Here is a 17,484-nt window from a genome sequence, read left to right on the forward strand (position 1 = left end):
AAACCCTCCCTGGGAGTCTTCAGGACTGCTGAAGATAGAACTGACTGACTGGAGGGAGATGGCCCAGCCTCCCTGTAACTGACTGCAGCTCTTGGATCAGCATGACCTTCATAGCCTACCCCAAGCAAAAGGTTTTGGGCTTGGGTTTTCATCCTCTTACAGGTTTGAGCAATTTGGAAACATGGTACTTCTTAGGTAGACAGCCCTTGAGGAAACAGTACTGACACAAGGAACATGGGTCTGAGGACAGAAAGTGCCCACCACAAACAGCACTATGATTGAAGCCTTAGGCTTTATTTTCAAGAGAAACATCAAGGAACAACAGGTATGTAGGATGATGGCGAAAATAAGAAGTGGCACTGATCACAAACCCCACTTTCTGTCATACGATCACCAGGAAAGCCTGTCTAGACACTGCCAGTTTCAACTGAAGAGGCTGGTTTGCTGCTTTCATACCTCAGCAGATGAAAGGACAGTTGTTCAAAGACCTGAAATCACAGCACCATTCCAGTAAAATGTTATTTACTATTTTAAGTCTTCTGAATGTCTGAGAGCAGGATTAATATAATGGAAAAAAACAAAAACCATAGCAGCCAATAAGCTGTTAAGCCACATGAAATTGTGTATATTCTGCACCAATCCTGGGAAAAGGAAGATGCCAAAAGGAAAGAGGGAGTTGATCTCAATGACAGCACCCAAGAAAGGTGACCTACAGAACCAATCATCTGCCCAGCAGCTTTTTGGAGGAAGCTGCAAAAAGCACAAGTAAAAGCACCCAGCAGTTACCTGCAAGGCTGGTGGAACAGTGCAAGAAACCCTGTTTTTAAGGATGGCCATGGACAAGTTGAGAGGAATTTTTTCTGTTGTTTGCAAACTTCAGAAAAGTACACAGCTCTGACAAGTTGGCCAGTGGGCACTTCTGATGCTGTACAATAATCAAGAAGTGGCTCCACCAGACTGAGAAAACCTAACAAACAACTCAATATGAAAAGCTGGCAGTCTTAGCCTACAACAAGCTTATCAAAACCAGTACAACACAGTGAGAAACATCAGGAAGGGCAATCCAGGACATTTCTGATTTGTCCTGAGACATGCAAGCATGGAACAGCAATTGTAAAGGCCTCAGGCTGAAGAGACCCAGCAAAGAGACCTACCTGTGATTTGATAAAGACACAAAATAAGGCTTACAGAGGGAGGCTGGCTCACTCATAATGCCAAACAATTTGGGCTGTATATACATATACATATACAATACAAGCAGAGACAAGGGATGCAGCAGGAGAAGAATGAAGCAGACACAAGAAAGCAGCAAAGTAGACAGCAGTTTGCTAAACTTGGAAAGCCCAGTGTGGAACCACAGTTGCTCTGATAAGGTAGTAATGAGCCATACCCACTCAGCCACAGCATAACCATCACCACCACCAATTCCCATAGGCTCTGAAAGTGCATCTGGAGAGTGGGCGTGAGCTCAGCAAGTTGCACATCATACAGCTGGATTCACAGCATTTATTAATTTATTGTCTTTCAAATCATTTTCCCTCTTGGTCCATTTTCTCATTAGTCACGCACTGCTTGCAGATGCTGGTAGAGACTAAAAGTATTGTGTATCTTTCAGATGTACCTAGTACTTTTTTGTCCACCTCACAGGACACAGACTTCTGTAGCCATTTTCTGCTAAGTAGTCTGGGCAAGTGCATCACTGCTTGTTTTATAGACAGTTATTTTCCCGGCTTATCTCCAGATCACCCTGGAGGGGGACTGACACCACCTTGTAGGAACTAGAGATATTATGGATTCCCCATGTCTACTGACTGGACAATTATTTCAGACACATCTCCATCCCCTGAAGAGAAAGATTGCAGAGATGGGAAAAGTTATTAGCTAGAGAAGTCTAGCAACAGTCCATGTCATATAGTAGAAGTCATGAGCCCATCTTCCCACAGGTTAGAAGTGCCAGGATACCAAGGCTGAATGCTATTACCATTGTAAAATGAGGAATTTGATACCACAGACTGACTGTAAGGTCAGTGATGTCAATGTCCTGACCTTGCTGCTGCTGCACGCTCAGGAGATGAAAGACTTGCTAATGGTTCCCTTCCCTGCTACACAGCACTCACTAGCCATCATCCCCTGATAAGGTCCCATTATCCAGAGAGCAATACTTGAAACCAAGAAGGCCAGCCTGAATCTGAGATGCAATTATATTAATGTATGAGACTATTAAACCTTAAAGTCAGACCTTTCTAAACAGTTGTGATTCGAAATTGTGACATTTCTGCTTACAGAGCAGCACTAGGCAGATCCAACAGGAGTTGGCAGTAGCTCAGGTACCATGGGTTTAGGATACACTGTACCTCTATATGTTCCAAAGCTTTCTGCCACACCGACTGCTTTTCTTCAGCACTGTAGCCAGGCATGGACAGGATATTGTGAATATAGTTGAAAACTTCTTCCTGTAAGGCATAAAACCATAAACAGTATAGTATGTTCTGCAGTGCCACTAACAGCATTAGATTTTGCTAAGGGAGAGCATTTCAAGCAGTGTCAGGATGACCTCAGGGCTAGTCCTCTCTTAGCAAGTCAGGATAAGTTATCTGCAGGCGAGATTATATGTCCCTAAATAGCTCCTGAAGAACTGCCAGGGAAAAAAAAAACAAGAGGAACAGAATTGATGCTAAATGTGTTAAGCACTGAGGTCAAATAGAATTGTTCTTCCACTATTAGAAATGTCTCCCTCTTGCTCACAGGGAAAAAGGACAGGACCTCACTCTTTAGCTAGGAGCATAGGCAAAGAAAAGAACGCTCTACAAGAGGGTAGGTCAGTTTTCCCAGCATATTCCTGAATTCCTTTTCAACATTAGCCTGTCCCCCAGGTTCTCCTGCACTGTCCTCAGCTCAGATGCTCTCCTGTACCATATTTTTTGACCATCTCACTATCACAACCTATCTCTTCTGACTCCTTCACCCACACAACTTTCAGCATTCTGGTTTCATAAGGAGCTGGTGAAATCAAATTTGCCAGACCCTCCTCCCAACTTCTGTTGGTGGTAGGGAAGAGAACACCTCAAAAACTGTGGCAGATATGCAACTTACACACATGCAGAAGGCAAAGAGATAGTAAGGGCAGAGAGACTCTGTCCAGGGGGAGAAAAGAGGGGACTGATGGCAGCAACAAGGAAGTATTGCAGTTAGCAACATTTGCGATAAATCCCACCTTGCACTCAGGTTTTATGTATTAGCATTGTTTACATGTTTCTTTTTAAAACAAAAAACTCTGAAGCTTTAAAAAAATCAGCTCCTCTCCAACACACACACACACAAAGCCTGACTATAACTAGGAAAACTCAACTGTAAAAGGAGGACGCTTTTTAAGATAGAGAAGTACAACAGAAGAGCAGGGCTGTTTTGCCCATTCACACTGGCCAGCAGGACAGGCTGCACTGCTATGAAGAAGAAAGGCCAAAGCACCAGATTTACTCACCTTTCTTACTGGATCACGCAGGTAACAGCCAATTATTTTGTCATAGCGAAGCTCTCGTTCATACATGAACTCACAAATCTGATAGCTAAAATGAAAAATACTTTCCACATTAGGAAAAACACACTCACTCAGCTGAGTCAGCAGAATAGAAGTAGGTACCTCAGATCCAGCACAGTTTGGCAGCACTCAAAAGAAAATACAGCATGTTTTACAAAAAGCATTTGGGAGTATCTTACATGAAGGTTTTCAGCACACAGGTTGGGTGGCTCCAGTTTACATATGCCATTTAGTATCACCCACAGGCCAATCAGCCTATCAACCTCCCTCTTTTGGGGAAGTTATCATCCAGAACAGAGAAAACAGGAGTTACTAAGGTGAGAGGCAAGGGACAGGACAAAAATCCTTAAAGAAATCAGGTTTCACAGGTTCTGCTGTTCATAGATCATCTTCCTTATCTCCATAACACAGAGCTGACTGAGCTACACTCAGCTCTAAGTTAGGCCAATCCACAATACTAATTTGAAGAAATACGCTGAACATGACTCAATAATGTGTTATGACACAGCTTCTTACCTTCAGATTTTAATAAACATCTTTAATATTTTGAGACTTTAGATAAAAACAGATGCAACTAAGGCAAAAAAAAAGAAAAGTCTGCTAAATAACATTACATTACAGGTCTTTTAGCTCCGATGGAAGTGGCTGAGCTGGTGGTTCTGGCTGTCAAACTCTCTGAAGCAAGGAGAAAAAATGCATTCCTTGAATCTGAAAAATTTGGTTGAGTAATTCCTTCTACGACACGCAGGAAGAGAGGCATGGAATACCCCACCACTGCACTTCTATCCCTCTGGTCCTTTGTAGTATGGTGGATTAATTCACATAACATCCAAATTCAAAACTTGGATGGAGATGCCACTCCCTGGCTGACTCTGTTCAGGCATGACAGACTCTTTCTGGAAGTGTAAGGCATCTAAAGGAGATGGTGGAAATTTTTAGCCTTTCCAGACACTGTGTTTGTCTCTCCTACTCAATTCTAAAATGAGTATCATGGGGGTGGCTTCAGACCCCTTCGTGCTTTTAAATCCACCTGTGGGTCTCACCCCAACGAGTCATCTCCATCTGTCAGTGGTAGAGCATTAAAATATACAACTATACCTTTGAACAAAGCCTGGGCTCTAGGATAGGAAGTGCCAAAACTCATCAAGCCCCACAGAGTTTCATGCTGAAGGGTTTCCACAGCTCTACCCCCTCTTATCTTAACAATGCTTACTGTAAGAACACCCAGTCAAGATAAGATAGAAAGACTGGGAATAAGTATGAACATATTAAATGAAGCACATGTGGATGCATAGGGAAAATAATCCAAAACACAGCTGCAAAGTAGGAACAAGAAATGTGGAGGAAAAAAGCTTTGGAGGAGATTTAAAGGCAGTATTTATATATTGTACATGGCAACTTACAATTCTGCTTTTTCTGCCATTTGGATAAGACGGCTCTCTTCAAACTGTACTATCCCTCCTGCCTGGAGCAATTCTAAAAGGACCTGCAGACATTGAAGGCCAGTTATTTATATTGCAGTAGTAGCTGGACAGCCAGTGCCATTCAAAAGTACACTGTTCCTGTTCCATTAAACTTTTTATTAACACAGGGCTTATTTTACAGATTTTTTTAATTGATTGTCCATTAACTATGAAGGTCATGTGCTTATCCAGGACTTTTCCTGCCTCTGTTCTTATTGCTGTCAAACCTCTCCTGCGGGCAATGCTGGGGTAGGATCCTCCCTCACTCCTGCTGTGTACAGCACTGCCCAATTCTTCCATGCTGGCCACCATTCCTATGCTTTAGCAGGTGACTGCTTTAGCATATGACCTTCAACCAGCATACGTTCCCAGTGAGGCTGAACTTTGCTCTACAGTCTGATCATACCTGGTGCTTAAAGAAATGTTCCCTTGAAGGCTGTTACCTGTTGCCTCTCTGAATGGCGGGAGTCATCATCCGGACTGCACAGAAATTCAAGGACCTGTGCAAAGATGTAGAGGTTAGCATGAGTTAGGCCTAGTTAGCGTAGCTGTTAGCATAAACTTAATAAGCAGATTGTGAGCACCAATAGTGGCAACAGCAAATCAGAACACAACAGTGCAATCTGAATGTACTATTCATCTGTGAGGTACTCTCTCCTTGGTCCTATATCTAAGGACACTTAAGAATACTGGAGTAACCTCAAACTGCTGAAAGACTCCAGGGAGGGAAATCCATGACTCTGCACCAGGATCTAGAACCAAACTTTGGGGAACCCAAGGAATATAGAAGAACTCGGGGGACCCCATGACCCTGCCTTGGACCACACACCAAACAGCTGGAACCACTACGTTGACCCTTTTGACTTCTCTCCTGGACTGTGCCATCTCTGCCAGAAAAACAGGAAATCATGTAATTCATAAAATTTAATATATCTGTAATTACAGTGTTTAATCCAAATCCATTTAGCCTCCACAGACTTCTTTAGTCTTAAATTATGACAAAAGACATATATTTTCTAACCCTTTTTTATTAGTGTTCATATACCCATATTATCATCAAAGCACAACTGCTGTAGCCATTGAAGCCGCCTCCTCAGTCCCAGGAATTTCTGGGACTGAAACTGGGATATAAACTTAACCCGTGTAAGCTTTAGGCATGCATTGGTACATATCAGCCTATTTCAAACAGCAGAGAAGGATGGTGGCCATGCAAACTAGAAATGACCAGCTACGTATACAAGCTCTATAAGCTCGCTAGTGTCATTTTAGTTGGCATCCTTTATCTCCCTATCTTGGCATCTTCATACACATAACAAGTGCCAACAGAACCACCAAAATGCTCACTGGAGCTTAAAGATAAACAGCTTGGTTCTGGCCCTTATGGGCCTTTGCTTTCCCTCTCCTGACACGCTAGTGACCACAGGAATCTACCATTCCATGGAGAGGAGCAGAGGCTGTTCCATCTCCTAGGACCTGACCCTATTCTCACACAATGCCAGCAGGCAAGCTGAAATATGGAGTTTACTGTGCTTCTCTGGTCTCTCCTACTCTGCTTCTTTGAAACCACAACAAAGTCCCAGCAAGATGCTACCTGTTTCATAATGCACCAGTCCTTCCAGAATTGCTTTAGTCCACAGCACTAGCCATGCTTTCTGCAGTGCTGCACCCTATCTGGAACTTTTTTCACCCCTCACAAAGGACTACTTGCCTGGTCAAAAAGTGTCCTGTTCACAAACAATGTGTTGTTGGGCTTGGCAAGCTGACGGGCAAGGAAGGTGAAGAGACAGCCAACCTGTGATGGGGTGAAGTCAGAATTCTCTACCATGACCTGAGAAGCATTAGAGAGAAAAGGGAAAAATAAAAACACAAGTGATTGATTCTGCAGCTGCCTTTGGGAAAGCAACCAGGACACTGCAACAAGAAATCCCTGTGCAGCCATCATGTTTCCTCCTACCCCAGACATCTACACAATCTCCTGGTGCTAGTCCATCCTGAAGGTCAAAAGATAAGCCACTTTCCGTGGCATTTAACTGTGTCACCTGAAGACACAGACAGTGGATGTGTCCTTGCTAAATCACCTCTGTCCTAAAGCTGAAGATGCTTGACCCTTCTGTCGTATACTCAAGGGAAGCATTCTTGCATGTCCCTGATTTTCAGGTGTGAGGGGGCTGCAAACCCACATTTATCTCCATCTCTGTAGTCTGTGCTGATCACTGGACATGTAACAGAGCTTCTGAGCAGAGAAATGTTGTTGCATGAGGAAAAAAGATAAAATTAATAATTACAGGAGAAAAAAAAAAAAAAAATTGACTTCAAGCCCCAGGCACTCACCACTGCAATTGTGGTATGCAGAAGAACTGATCAAATGACTAAGAAACAACTGTAGGTTTGGGGAAAAGTTTCTTTTCTCACATTAAATTAGCTGTTAGTCTATGAATATTTTGAGAAACTTGTGGCTGTGCTGACTTGGCTTGAAATTACAGAAAAACGGAATATCTAAGAGTGACTACAAAAGGGATTTGAGAAGTGCTTGTCACCTGTCTGGCATATAAAAAATGAGCATGATGTGTCCTGACTTGGTGTCTCAGGCTTCTAAAAAAAATCCTAAACACTAAGGGAAAGTGAAATGCCCCTGTTTGGAGAGTCCCCCTCTAAGAGCAGTGGGTTTAGTTGGAAGAAAATCCATCACCTGAACAACTCTGTCAGCTAACATCTAAGAATTGCTCTAGCAAAGTCTAGACACAGAACATCTCACAGTTTATAACCTCATTCAGTCTAAGCTTGGGAGATACAATTGATTTCTTAAAGTGACCCAGAGTTCCAGATCCCCATGTGATGCTAATGGTTATCTTACACAAGTGGAGGCAGACAGGTAAGACACATTAAGGAATGAAGCAGAGCTCTGCTTGAAACATCAGCTAATGCTATCATTCTTTCTTAATCTTAATTTTCTGTTTAAAAAGGCTATTTCATACAGGAGCCTAGTCAGAATGGCGTTAGCTAATAGCATTAAAAATATGGCTCACTAAAACAATAAAAGTGTTTTATTCATTTTGGCTTTGTTTTTCACAAACTGGGTCCTCGTCAGTCCATGTGAAGGTGAAAATACTGTACCTCTGAAACAGAGCAACCTTACAGAGGCTGCAGGCCAACCATGTGTACTTTCTAAAAGACAATATATTTCGCAAAGTTTAGATCAGCATTAGCAGAACATCTATGTTGACCAAACTATTTTAAAAGCGCAGCTATTTCCTAAGTGGGGTTTTTTGCCAATGATAAGTTTAAATAACAAATTCCAATATTTTTTTTAATTTTATCCAAAAGAAGAAGAGATTCCAGACCAAGGGACTGACAGTTCTCATAACACCAAATTGTTTGCCTGCAGATGCATTTAATCCTGCAGCACTTCTCACAATTGCCCTCCTTTTCCCCTCCAAGAGCAGGATTGAACTCTTTTGTGGTGGACATTTGCTACATGGCCAGCAGCACAGAGTAGGGCTGTAAACAGCTCGATCCAGCCTATGCCGTGCCACAGGAACACACCCCACAGTAGCTCCAGAACACAGCTGCAGTGTGCCACCTCCTGCTAGCAGCAGCTAAAGACACAAAAAAACATGGTCTAACTCAGCACAGGGCTAGCTAACATCCTTTCAGCAACGTCCTACTCAGGCAGGCTTGCAAAAGTTCCCCCACAGTGGCATTATCTCAGCCCCTCCAACACAGCCTACTGTACCAGTGCTGTCACTGAATTCACTCACTGGTGCCCTTGCTCTCATCTATCAATGATGACAGTGACAGGGAAACGCTACTTATGATATGTTTATACATAAACAGCTTCCAAGTGGAGTTACTCATTATTAATGCTGACAGCTTTGAAGGGGAAAGCAAATGGCATTTGGCAGTGACAGCTTTTAATGAGAACATTCATTGTTAAGGAACACGGTCTGCAGATGACAAGTGATTTCTAGAGCACCAGGCTGATAACTCTGACATTCCTCTTCTCTCCGATTTACTAAAGATAGGCCTGTCATTCTGGGTATGTTACATCCCAAACACAGCATTTACAGACACAGGGAGCAGGGTTTTATCAGAAGAACATTGGCACTCTGCCAAGCACAGGAGTCCTGGGACCTTTTTTCCTGCTCACAAGGAATCAGGGAGTGGAATCAATGAGAAGCAGATAAAAATAAACTTAACAGTGCAGAGAGGAGAAATTTGTCAACAAAGTACAACCCAGGTGAAATCACAGACAGGAAAGAAGACCTCTCTTGTCACCATATTTAATGTGCATGAAGCATCACTTCCGAATATCCAACCGACAGCCTTGGCTGAGGTGAATCCACACTCCAGCCCACCACCTTCTCAGAGGTGTCATCCAGGGCAGGACTGGAAACATCCAGATTACAGGCTTTACTGCACAGTGTTGTACATAATCAGTCAGATGTAAACACAGAGGTTAATTTTTAGGCACACTCACTTTCAGAAGTATGTCCACAATTCTCTGTTGATATTCCACAGCTTGCTTGTCATTCTTAAAGTCTTCAAAAGTCTGCATGAGGCAAAACACTGACACCTTGAGAAGAATGCTCTCCACTGCCAACCCCAGAAATACAAGCACACAAAGCAGCAGCCATATCACAAAGCTGACAATGCTTTTAAGTCCTTTCTGCGCATATCACCTAAGCAGCAGGTTCCAAGATGCAATTTTCTCTTTTGTAACTACCAAAATGGTTCTTACATATTCAGGTAAAAGTAACAGGTCCAAATAGACAGAGGAAATTCAAGAAATTTGGAAAGGAAGAAAGATGAATCTTTTTGCAGGAGAAAGATGTAGGTACTAAAACACTCTTTACAAATACATTATTCTTGTTTTACCTGTGCTTTAAAGATGGCCTCTGTTACCAGAGTCTTCACTGTATAATGTCATGTTCATCAATTTATATTTAAGGACACAAAGGACATATCTCCTCTGATATCCTATAGAACACACGTCAAAACTATTCCTGCATCAAGCCAGTAACTACTGGTTTAGCTAAAGCATGAACTTTTTAATAGGAATCTTACAGATCATGCAACCATGACATAGATGATGGAAGAACTGGCATTGCATTTTTCTCTTGGAGGAGATCAGCAATCTCTTACCAGAGCAAGAACATTAAGGAATTCCCGAGTGTCGAAGTGCAGCAAGGTACGAACATAAGGGTAGACCTCTTCATCCACAGATCCCTCAGTTGAATGCAGCCGGATGAGAAATTCAAAGACCTGCAATGAAAATTCAAACAAACACAGCAGATTTCCTATGGATTTCAGATAACTGGTAGCACAAGCACATGGGAAAGCAGCATCGTTACCTGCTTTGTACTTAAGCTTTAAAGCACCGTAGGAGTCCATCAGTATTCTTACTTGAATGATGTTTTCTGCTGCTTGTTAGTAGGAAAAAAATTCCCCCTCCTTAGACTTGCCAACCAATTTAAGATCAAGCAAAATTTAAGATCAAGCAAAAATTAAGGCTTATACTTGCAGACTGAAGCGTGTGAAATTAGGTAACCCTCCCCTTCCTGGCACTCTCCTGAGAAGCTATGCAACTCCTCCTTATCCAGGGCACAGCTCCTCTCCTTGTCAGCAGTCCTCCTGGGAAGAGCCAGTCAATCTGCCCCCTCACTTTGAGGCACAAAGCTTTTGGTGCTGCAAAGACTGACTTAGGTGCTATTCAACTCTCTGTCTCCTCCACTGACTTTCTAGTTCCTGAAATCTGAGCATGTCTTTCAAAATGAAGGCAACTTCTTTTATTGAACCACTGACAGAGCTGTCCAGAGCCTCCCAGGGAATGAACAGGGCAGGGACAGCTCCAGTCGTCTCAAACACACTCAAAACAGATCTGGCTACCAGCAGAAAGAGAGCAGACTGCTGTAGACTGGCTAGCGCTCATGAGTATGTGTTAAGATGCACACTGGGATCCCATGGAGAACTGACAGGCAGTACACTCTCCCAGCCATCCTCAGGAAATGCCACGTTCTCTCATTTACTCCTATTCCGAGTTAATTTTCCTGTCACCACAGTGGCAGTGAAGCCAGGAGGAGTTAGGAGCTTGACTTTCAGACCCACAACCTTCCCTGTTGGCCTCCTTGGACCCGATACCCACCTGCCAGCTAGGAACTCTTAAGAAAACAAAACAAAAGAAAAAAACCCAGACTGTAGCTAGAGTTGATTCAAGTATCCAGACAGAAAGGTGTTACTTAAGCCAAGCTCTCAGGAACACTATCAGAGATCATAAAAAGGAGAGGCTGATGGCTCCTCCCCAGAGCTACTGCTGCTGGCTGGGCTATCACTTCCCCTCAGACCCTGAGCCAGTGTCTGTTACTGTGCCAGCTCTAGTGTGTGCCGGGGACAACTTGATAAGGACCATGGCAGAGGGGAACAGCCTAGTGCTTGATCCAGCAAAGGGGAGCAGACTGGTTTGCACACCCTGTGAGGAAAGGCTTTGCAGTAACACAGAGGTACCACATACATACAGCTACAAGCTCTGGATTAGCAAAAAAGCAAACAAACAAAAAAAACCCACCCAAAAAACCCCACCCCACAACCAAAAAATATCTGTTCCTTTGTACTGCAAAGAGAAAGAGCAAAACAGAAAGCACTTCCGCTTACTGAAACCCTGAAACTAAAGTGAAACGCTAGAGACCCCCAAAAAATTGTTTGCAGTAGAACTGGCCAGAAACTCAGGAAAGAGTTTTATGAGCACAAAATGATGATCAGGAGCGTCCTCTGTTTTAAGAAATTGTCAGACATGACTCCAAAGGAGTTGAGCTTTGCTTTGGGCCAAGCTTCAGACAGAGCTTAAAAGAGAAAGAAATAGTCAGCTTGAGGGCTCTGATGGAAATAATGAATAAGGAAAGGAGATTTACTTGGCAGTGACCAAGTCAACTTTCATGACATGTAACCTGCACGTCTAGTCATACTTTTGGCATAAGTTCACTGTGATTTTAGCTAGGTACTCTCTCCCTACAATGAAACCATTAAGAACATGCTCACACCTGTCCTGAACAAATATGTAAGGCATATGCGATAGTACTTGTTGCCTTGAAACAACCTGCTAATCTCTCGGGCAATCCAGATGGAAAAGGCTATTTCTCCTGATGTGAAACCTACTGTTGCAGACACGGAACAGTGTGATGAATCCGGTCAGCCAAACATGGTCCTCTGAACAGGGCGGCAAATAACAACATGAAGAGATGCAGCTCAAGAATCAAACCTTGTCCCAAAGGAGGACAGTAGGATAAGCCTGCACTGTCACAGGATAATAGCAGCACACAGAAGCCTTAAGGCATCAGCTGCTGTTCCTAAAGTGCCCTGGGAAGGTTATTTGGATGTTAGGTCACAGTTCTTCCTGGAGGGACTGGACAGAACAACAAAAGAACAAGAGATGGGTAGTCAGCCTGTGCTCAGCCCACAGGGTGTAAAGCAAGCAGCTTCAGAGCCTGTAAACATAGGTATAGACTTTCCTGAAGCAGCTAGGATCCTGCCTTATGAGCAGAATGGCTGGACATGCTCAGGGCCAACTTTCCCAAACTAAGGATGGCCAAGATAGGTGAATGAAGAGAAATGTAGTACCAGCCTATTCCCTCCTAACCAGAGCTGGAACAGACTGAGAAAGTAGACGATCTTAACAGAGTCACCACAAGACTGGAAAATATCAAGCCATGGGTTGCTTTATGCCTTTTCTCAAGAGAAGGAAAAAACTGGCTACCTTTTAAGTTGTCTCAAAGTGGTGCTGACTATAAGAAAAGGGAAATTGTCTTTTCAAACACCATCACTGTGGAATAGTCTTTTGGGAAACCCTCTTCCCTTCAGTGCTGTGGGCAGGAGGCAGTAATAAGGACATAAGCAAAAGAGTTGTCAAACAGCCTGAGTCACAGACCTCACAGCCATCACAGATTCGCCTCAGCTCCAAACCTCAGATATAGTCATAGACATTAGGGACAACAGGAATGTAAGGTGTAGGCCAACCCTAAAATCCCCATACAAAAAGCTGGAATCACATCAACTGGAATCAAATGCAAGGATACAGGAGTTTAAGTTCAGAACTGACTGCATCCTCCTTTCTCTCCAAGTACCAAAAGACATCTAACGTTAAACCCTTTCCCAGTTCTGTGGCCCCCAGAACCTCCTTCCTGCCAAAGGAGGCTCTCAAGAGGGGTTCCTGAGATATGCCTAAGGAGAGATGTGTTGCAGCACCCTGAACCTATTAAGTAGCTCTGGCAAACAATTGCCCACATATGACCGTGTGAAGTGGCAGAGGAGCAGCCACCACTGAAACAGGTAGCTGGCTGACCCCACAAGCCAAGGATACAAGGATGCAGTTTGGAGCACTTGATTACAATGCGCTCTTGACCACAGCTGAATACCTGCAGTTATCACAAGGCTGGAAATTTATCTTCAGCAAATACAATGTCTTGACGAGCAGAGACGAGCATGAACACACACTAATAAAATTATGACCATAAAATCAAAAGCCTCAGAGAAACCTGCAACCAAGAGCTACTTAGTAAATACATTTCTACCTACTAAGCTCTACCTAGTACTACCTAAGTCAGCAATCATGGCACACTCCACCTCATCCACCCATTTACTAAGTATCTGTGGATATGTGATCTGGATTTAAGTGGTAGGGCAGACATATTCACCCTGTACATGGTAATTACACCAAGAGGACAGATGCATGTGTGTCCTGAATACCTGAGACTGGATAAGCCTCAGAGGTGAAGATACGGTGACAGGATACTAGGGCAAAGACTGACAGAAATGCATCTAATGGGACCTTCATCGTGGAAAATGACTGTGCTGAACTTTACACTGCTGTGCGAAGAGGCCAGAGGTGTAATATCTGAGGCCAGAAAACTCCAACACAAACTGAAGTTTTAGCAACAGCCAAACAGAGGAAGGCACATTTAGTTAATGTTCTTTGATGTTATCTCACTTTCTACTCCTGTCAATCCCATGTTACATGCATTTGAAAACAGGGAAGATCCTCCCATATTTGACATGTCATAGTCAAGTTTAGAAAGAAGAGACAGCTACAATTTTCTGGTAACTTTGTGGTAAAGAATAAGGAAAAAAACCAATCAAAATTAGTGCCACTAAGAACTCTATGTTTCCACACCCCAATTTACAGTTGAAAGAAAAATATTAAGTTTAAATGTTCAGATTGCAACAACTGTTTGATTTCATTCTTTAAAAATTTATTTGGTATTTACAGTTGTATATACTCATATCATATGGATACAGTTATCAGATTGATAATAGTTTTCTATCAGAAACCCATGAACATATGCAGCTTCTTCTAAAAACCTCACATGGGAAAATTTCCTTCCAAAAGGTTGCTCACCTGATTTTTAACCAAAGGTACCAGATCTTCAGGAATATCACCCAATGGATACGCACGGCCTGCCAAGCAGCAGCTATAGAAAAGGAGGGGAAAGGCATTTTTAATACATCCTGACATTAAACAGATTGAGGAGAACAGTTTATTTTTTGAGTTAGTTTTCAGGATGCTCTTAAAACAAGACAAATTTATTTTGTAAATCATAAAAGCAAGCATTGCAGACAGTACTGCTGTTAATACACAATAAGCCAATGCACTACATGAATTTGCATCTGAGGTATGCCATTCCACAGCAGAAAAGTAACAGGGAAACTCAGTATTTATCACAAAATCTTTACTCTTGCATTTTAGGAAGCAGGAGTAATGCAGAATCTAATGTTCACAATCTTGAATAGATTCCAGAAAGAGGAATTCACTAATTAATCTCTACTGTGCAATCTCAGAATTACCTCCTGCAAATGACAGGCAACACAGTAAGCAGCAACTGAGCACAGCTATCCCAAAAGGCATGGCAGAAAGGGCTAAAATACAGCTTTTCAAGCTAAGGAGTCCTTGTTCAAGGAGCACTGCGTCACACACAGGACAAAGAACTCACTCTAACCAAATTCTAAAGATAAATACATGGTCTTGGCATATCAGCAGCAACTTGAGCTCTAAGTCTCCAACTTTATCCTACTTATCCACTCACACAATGTGTAACAAGAAGCCATTGTAACTTTAAGTCAGCTGTACAAAGTAGCCATTGCTATTTTATGCAATCTCTCAGACCTTGAAACACACTATAAGATTATGCAACTACAGTGAGTTAAAAATCTGGTGCCACCACTAGTCAACACCTCACACACTTTCTAAAGGACCTTACCTTATATATACAAGCAGCTTGTTGCCCATTACCACCTGCTCATCTACAAAACAAAAATTATTTGTCACCTTTTCTCCACAAGACAACATACAGAGATGCAATTCTTTTTCCCAGCTGTTAGCAAAACATCCTATCTGACACACATGCAGAGTTTTACACACAGTAAGCTGAGCACCTTTGCACACAGTAAATAGTACTAGAACACTTTTCTGTTCTCCAAGACCCTTATATTGGGTATGTATTTCCTTTTTGCATCCCTCTGTTGGAAGTGACTAGAGATATTCAAAACATCAAATATCAAAACTAGAAACCCTTAACGGGAAAGAATTCTGTACCTGTGAGAGACTTCCCAGCATTCAGTGGAGAAGCAATGACTTTGAACAGCTTCTGTAACAAGAAAGAATGCAGTGTTCAAGCAGCTAGAAAAGCCCAAAGCAAAGAATCTGTGTGGTTTTAAAGCAGAGATCAATTGGATGTCTTCCCCACAGAAACTGCTTTCTCACCGTGTCTTACAATTAAAAGGTGCAGAGGACACCAAGATGGGGCAAAGGATGCTTTTCCCAGCTGATGTTATGACATATGAAAAAACAGCCTTCATTCAATCAGATCTAACCCTAAGCACAGGCCACACAAAAAAAAGCAACGTTTAGTAGTCCCAGAAGTAACAGTCAGAGCATAACTGACCAGCCCCACTTTCTGTTCCTGAATCTTCTGCCACCAGAGATTACGCAAACCTTCAGCCTACCTGGCAGGGTCACCAGAGAGCCTTTAGTTAGAGGTCTAAATACTTAGCTCTCAAAAGCAGAAAAAGTTATTTGTACTCGTACAGCTAGTGCTAGGTTGCCAGAAGTCCTTTTTAAAATCATGAACACCTAAAGAGTCTTCTTTCTGAGAAAAATCAAGTGATATTATAACTGCTAAAAATTGGGCAGTTTAAGATTTTCACACTCAAATGGACCTAGATCTCTATTTCAGCACTACTGAGAAAATACCAGCAGTGCTTCGATAATGAAACACGACGTTATAGCTATAGGCTTCAAGAGCAATTGGTATATAAGGCACATCTTCAGGATTACCAGCAGCAGCATCAACAGGGCCTTCAGTTACAGCATTACATTGAGTCCTGTGCTTACTGTTGATAGATTGCACCCAAGTGCTAAGAACAAAGCCTGCCTCAATGCAAGGACTGTTTCTATACTTTTTTTCTGAATTCTGTACACAAAATTCTGTTCACCTTTTGTTTCCATTACTCTTTAATACATATTAATATACTATTGTGTCAGCAGAGGAAGAACAGTATGAAGGAAAAAAAAGCATGAGGTGTTCATAGAACCTCTCACGCCTACACCCCCATTAATCCCATTGTGCAGAAAGTTGATGCTTTCTCAGCATGTCATGCCACACAGGCCAGGGTCACCACCAGCAACAAAGCTGTTAGCAGATAGTTTTGCAATGCAATCTCCTTAAGTCATCATGTTATTATCTTCTGCTGCTTTTGTTTTATATTTATTTTATTAATACGACTAAATTTCCTGCTCTACCTTTGCAGCCCATTGCTACACCTCAGCAGGGAAACTTGTGTTCTAAAGCACAGTAATTACAAATTACTTTTCTCCTCTACTGCATCTAGTTAAATAAACTGCATATATCATACACGATTTCTCCCTTGAAATGAAAAAGAACAAGAATATATACACGTTGAATGAGAAGATAATGCACTGGGTTTGAAATGCTGTTTCTCAGAAAGACTATGTGCTGAACACACAAATAACAACAAAAGGAGCATCTTTCCTACCTCCATGGGACTAATGAAGTCATTCATCCCACTGTTGTAGACGTAGATCATGGCATCATAAAGATGGTTTTCCCAGCATAGAAGAACTACCTGCAAGGCAAACAAAGCACGATGTAGATATACAGCTGCTCTTAGCTCACAGTTTTCTCATTTCCCAGTCTCTCAAATACAATCTCTGTCCTTGCATTTGCATCATCTGACAGCATGATTTAAAGCAGAATGAGAATTTCCACTTGCACAACTAGTCTCTGCAAGGACCTCAGATCCCCAAAGGGAGTACCCAGCTTATTGCTCACGCAGCAAACGTGGAATCTAACTGTCTAGATTCTAACATTCATAACCTGCATGAGGTTAAGGAATAAAAAAAATCAGTTCTTCAAAACCCTTGATTGTAGTAGTTTGCCTTTTGGTTGGGTTAGTGAATCATTTTGTCAAGTTCCCAAG

General features: G+C 42.3%; 1 protein-coding gene across 6 annotated transcripts in view; it reads right to left on the minus strand.

Annotated features, from left to right (window-relative positions):
* VPS8 (VPS8 subunit of CORVET complex) overlaps nt 1-17,484 on the minus strand; it is an 88,384-nt gene that overhangs the window by 35,121 nt on the left and 35,779 nt on the right. For all 6 annotated transcript variants that reach the window (XM_072866498.1, XM_072866495.1, XM_072866499.1 and 3 more), the window contains 11 exons: nt 17,041-17,130; nt 15,581-15,632; nt 15,246-15,288; nt 14,387-14,459; nt 10,144-10,263; nt 9,479-9,550; nt 6,710-6,829; nt 5,445-5,501; nt 4,942-5,024; nt 3,482-3,566; nt 2,355-2,453 (listed from right to left, as the gene is read on the minus strand). In XM_072866498.1, coding sequence (XP_072722599.1) covers nt 2,355-2,453; nt 3,482-3,566; nt 4,942-5,024; nt 5,445-5,501; nt 6,710-6,829; nt 9,479-9,550; nt 10,144-10,263; nt 14,387-14,459; nt 15,246-15,288; nt 15,581-15,632; nt 17,041-17,130 — 894 coding nt within the window. The remainder of the gene's footprint in view (nt 1-2,354; nt 2,454-3,481; nt 3,567-4,941; nt 5,025-5,444; nt 5,502-6,709; nt 6,830-9,478; nt 9,551-10,143; nt 10,264-14,386; nt 14,460-15,245; nt 15,289-15,580; nt 15,633-17,040; nt 17,131-17,484) is intronic.

The sequence above is a fragment of the Ciconia boyciana genome, chromosome 7, assembly GCF_034638445.1.
Source record: "Ciconia boyciana chromosome 7, ASM3463844v1, whole genome shotgun sequence".
NCBI lineage: Eukaryota > Metazoa > Chordata > Aves > Ciconiiformes > Ciconiidae > Ciconia > Ciconia boyciana.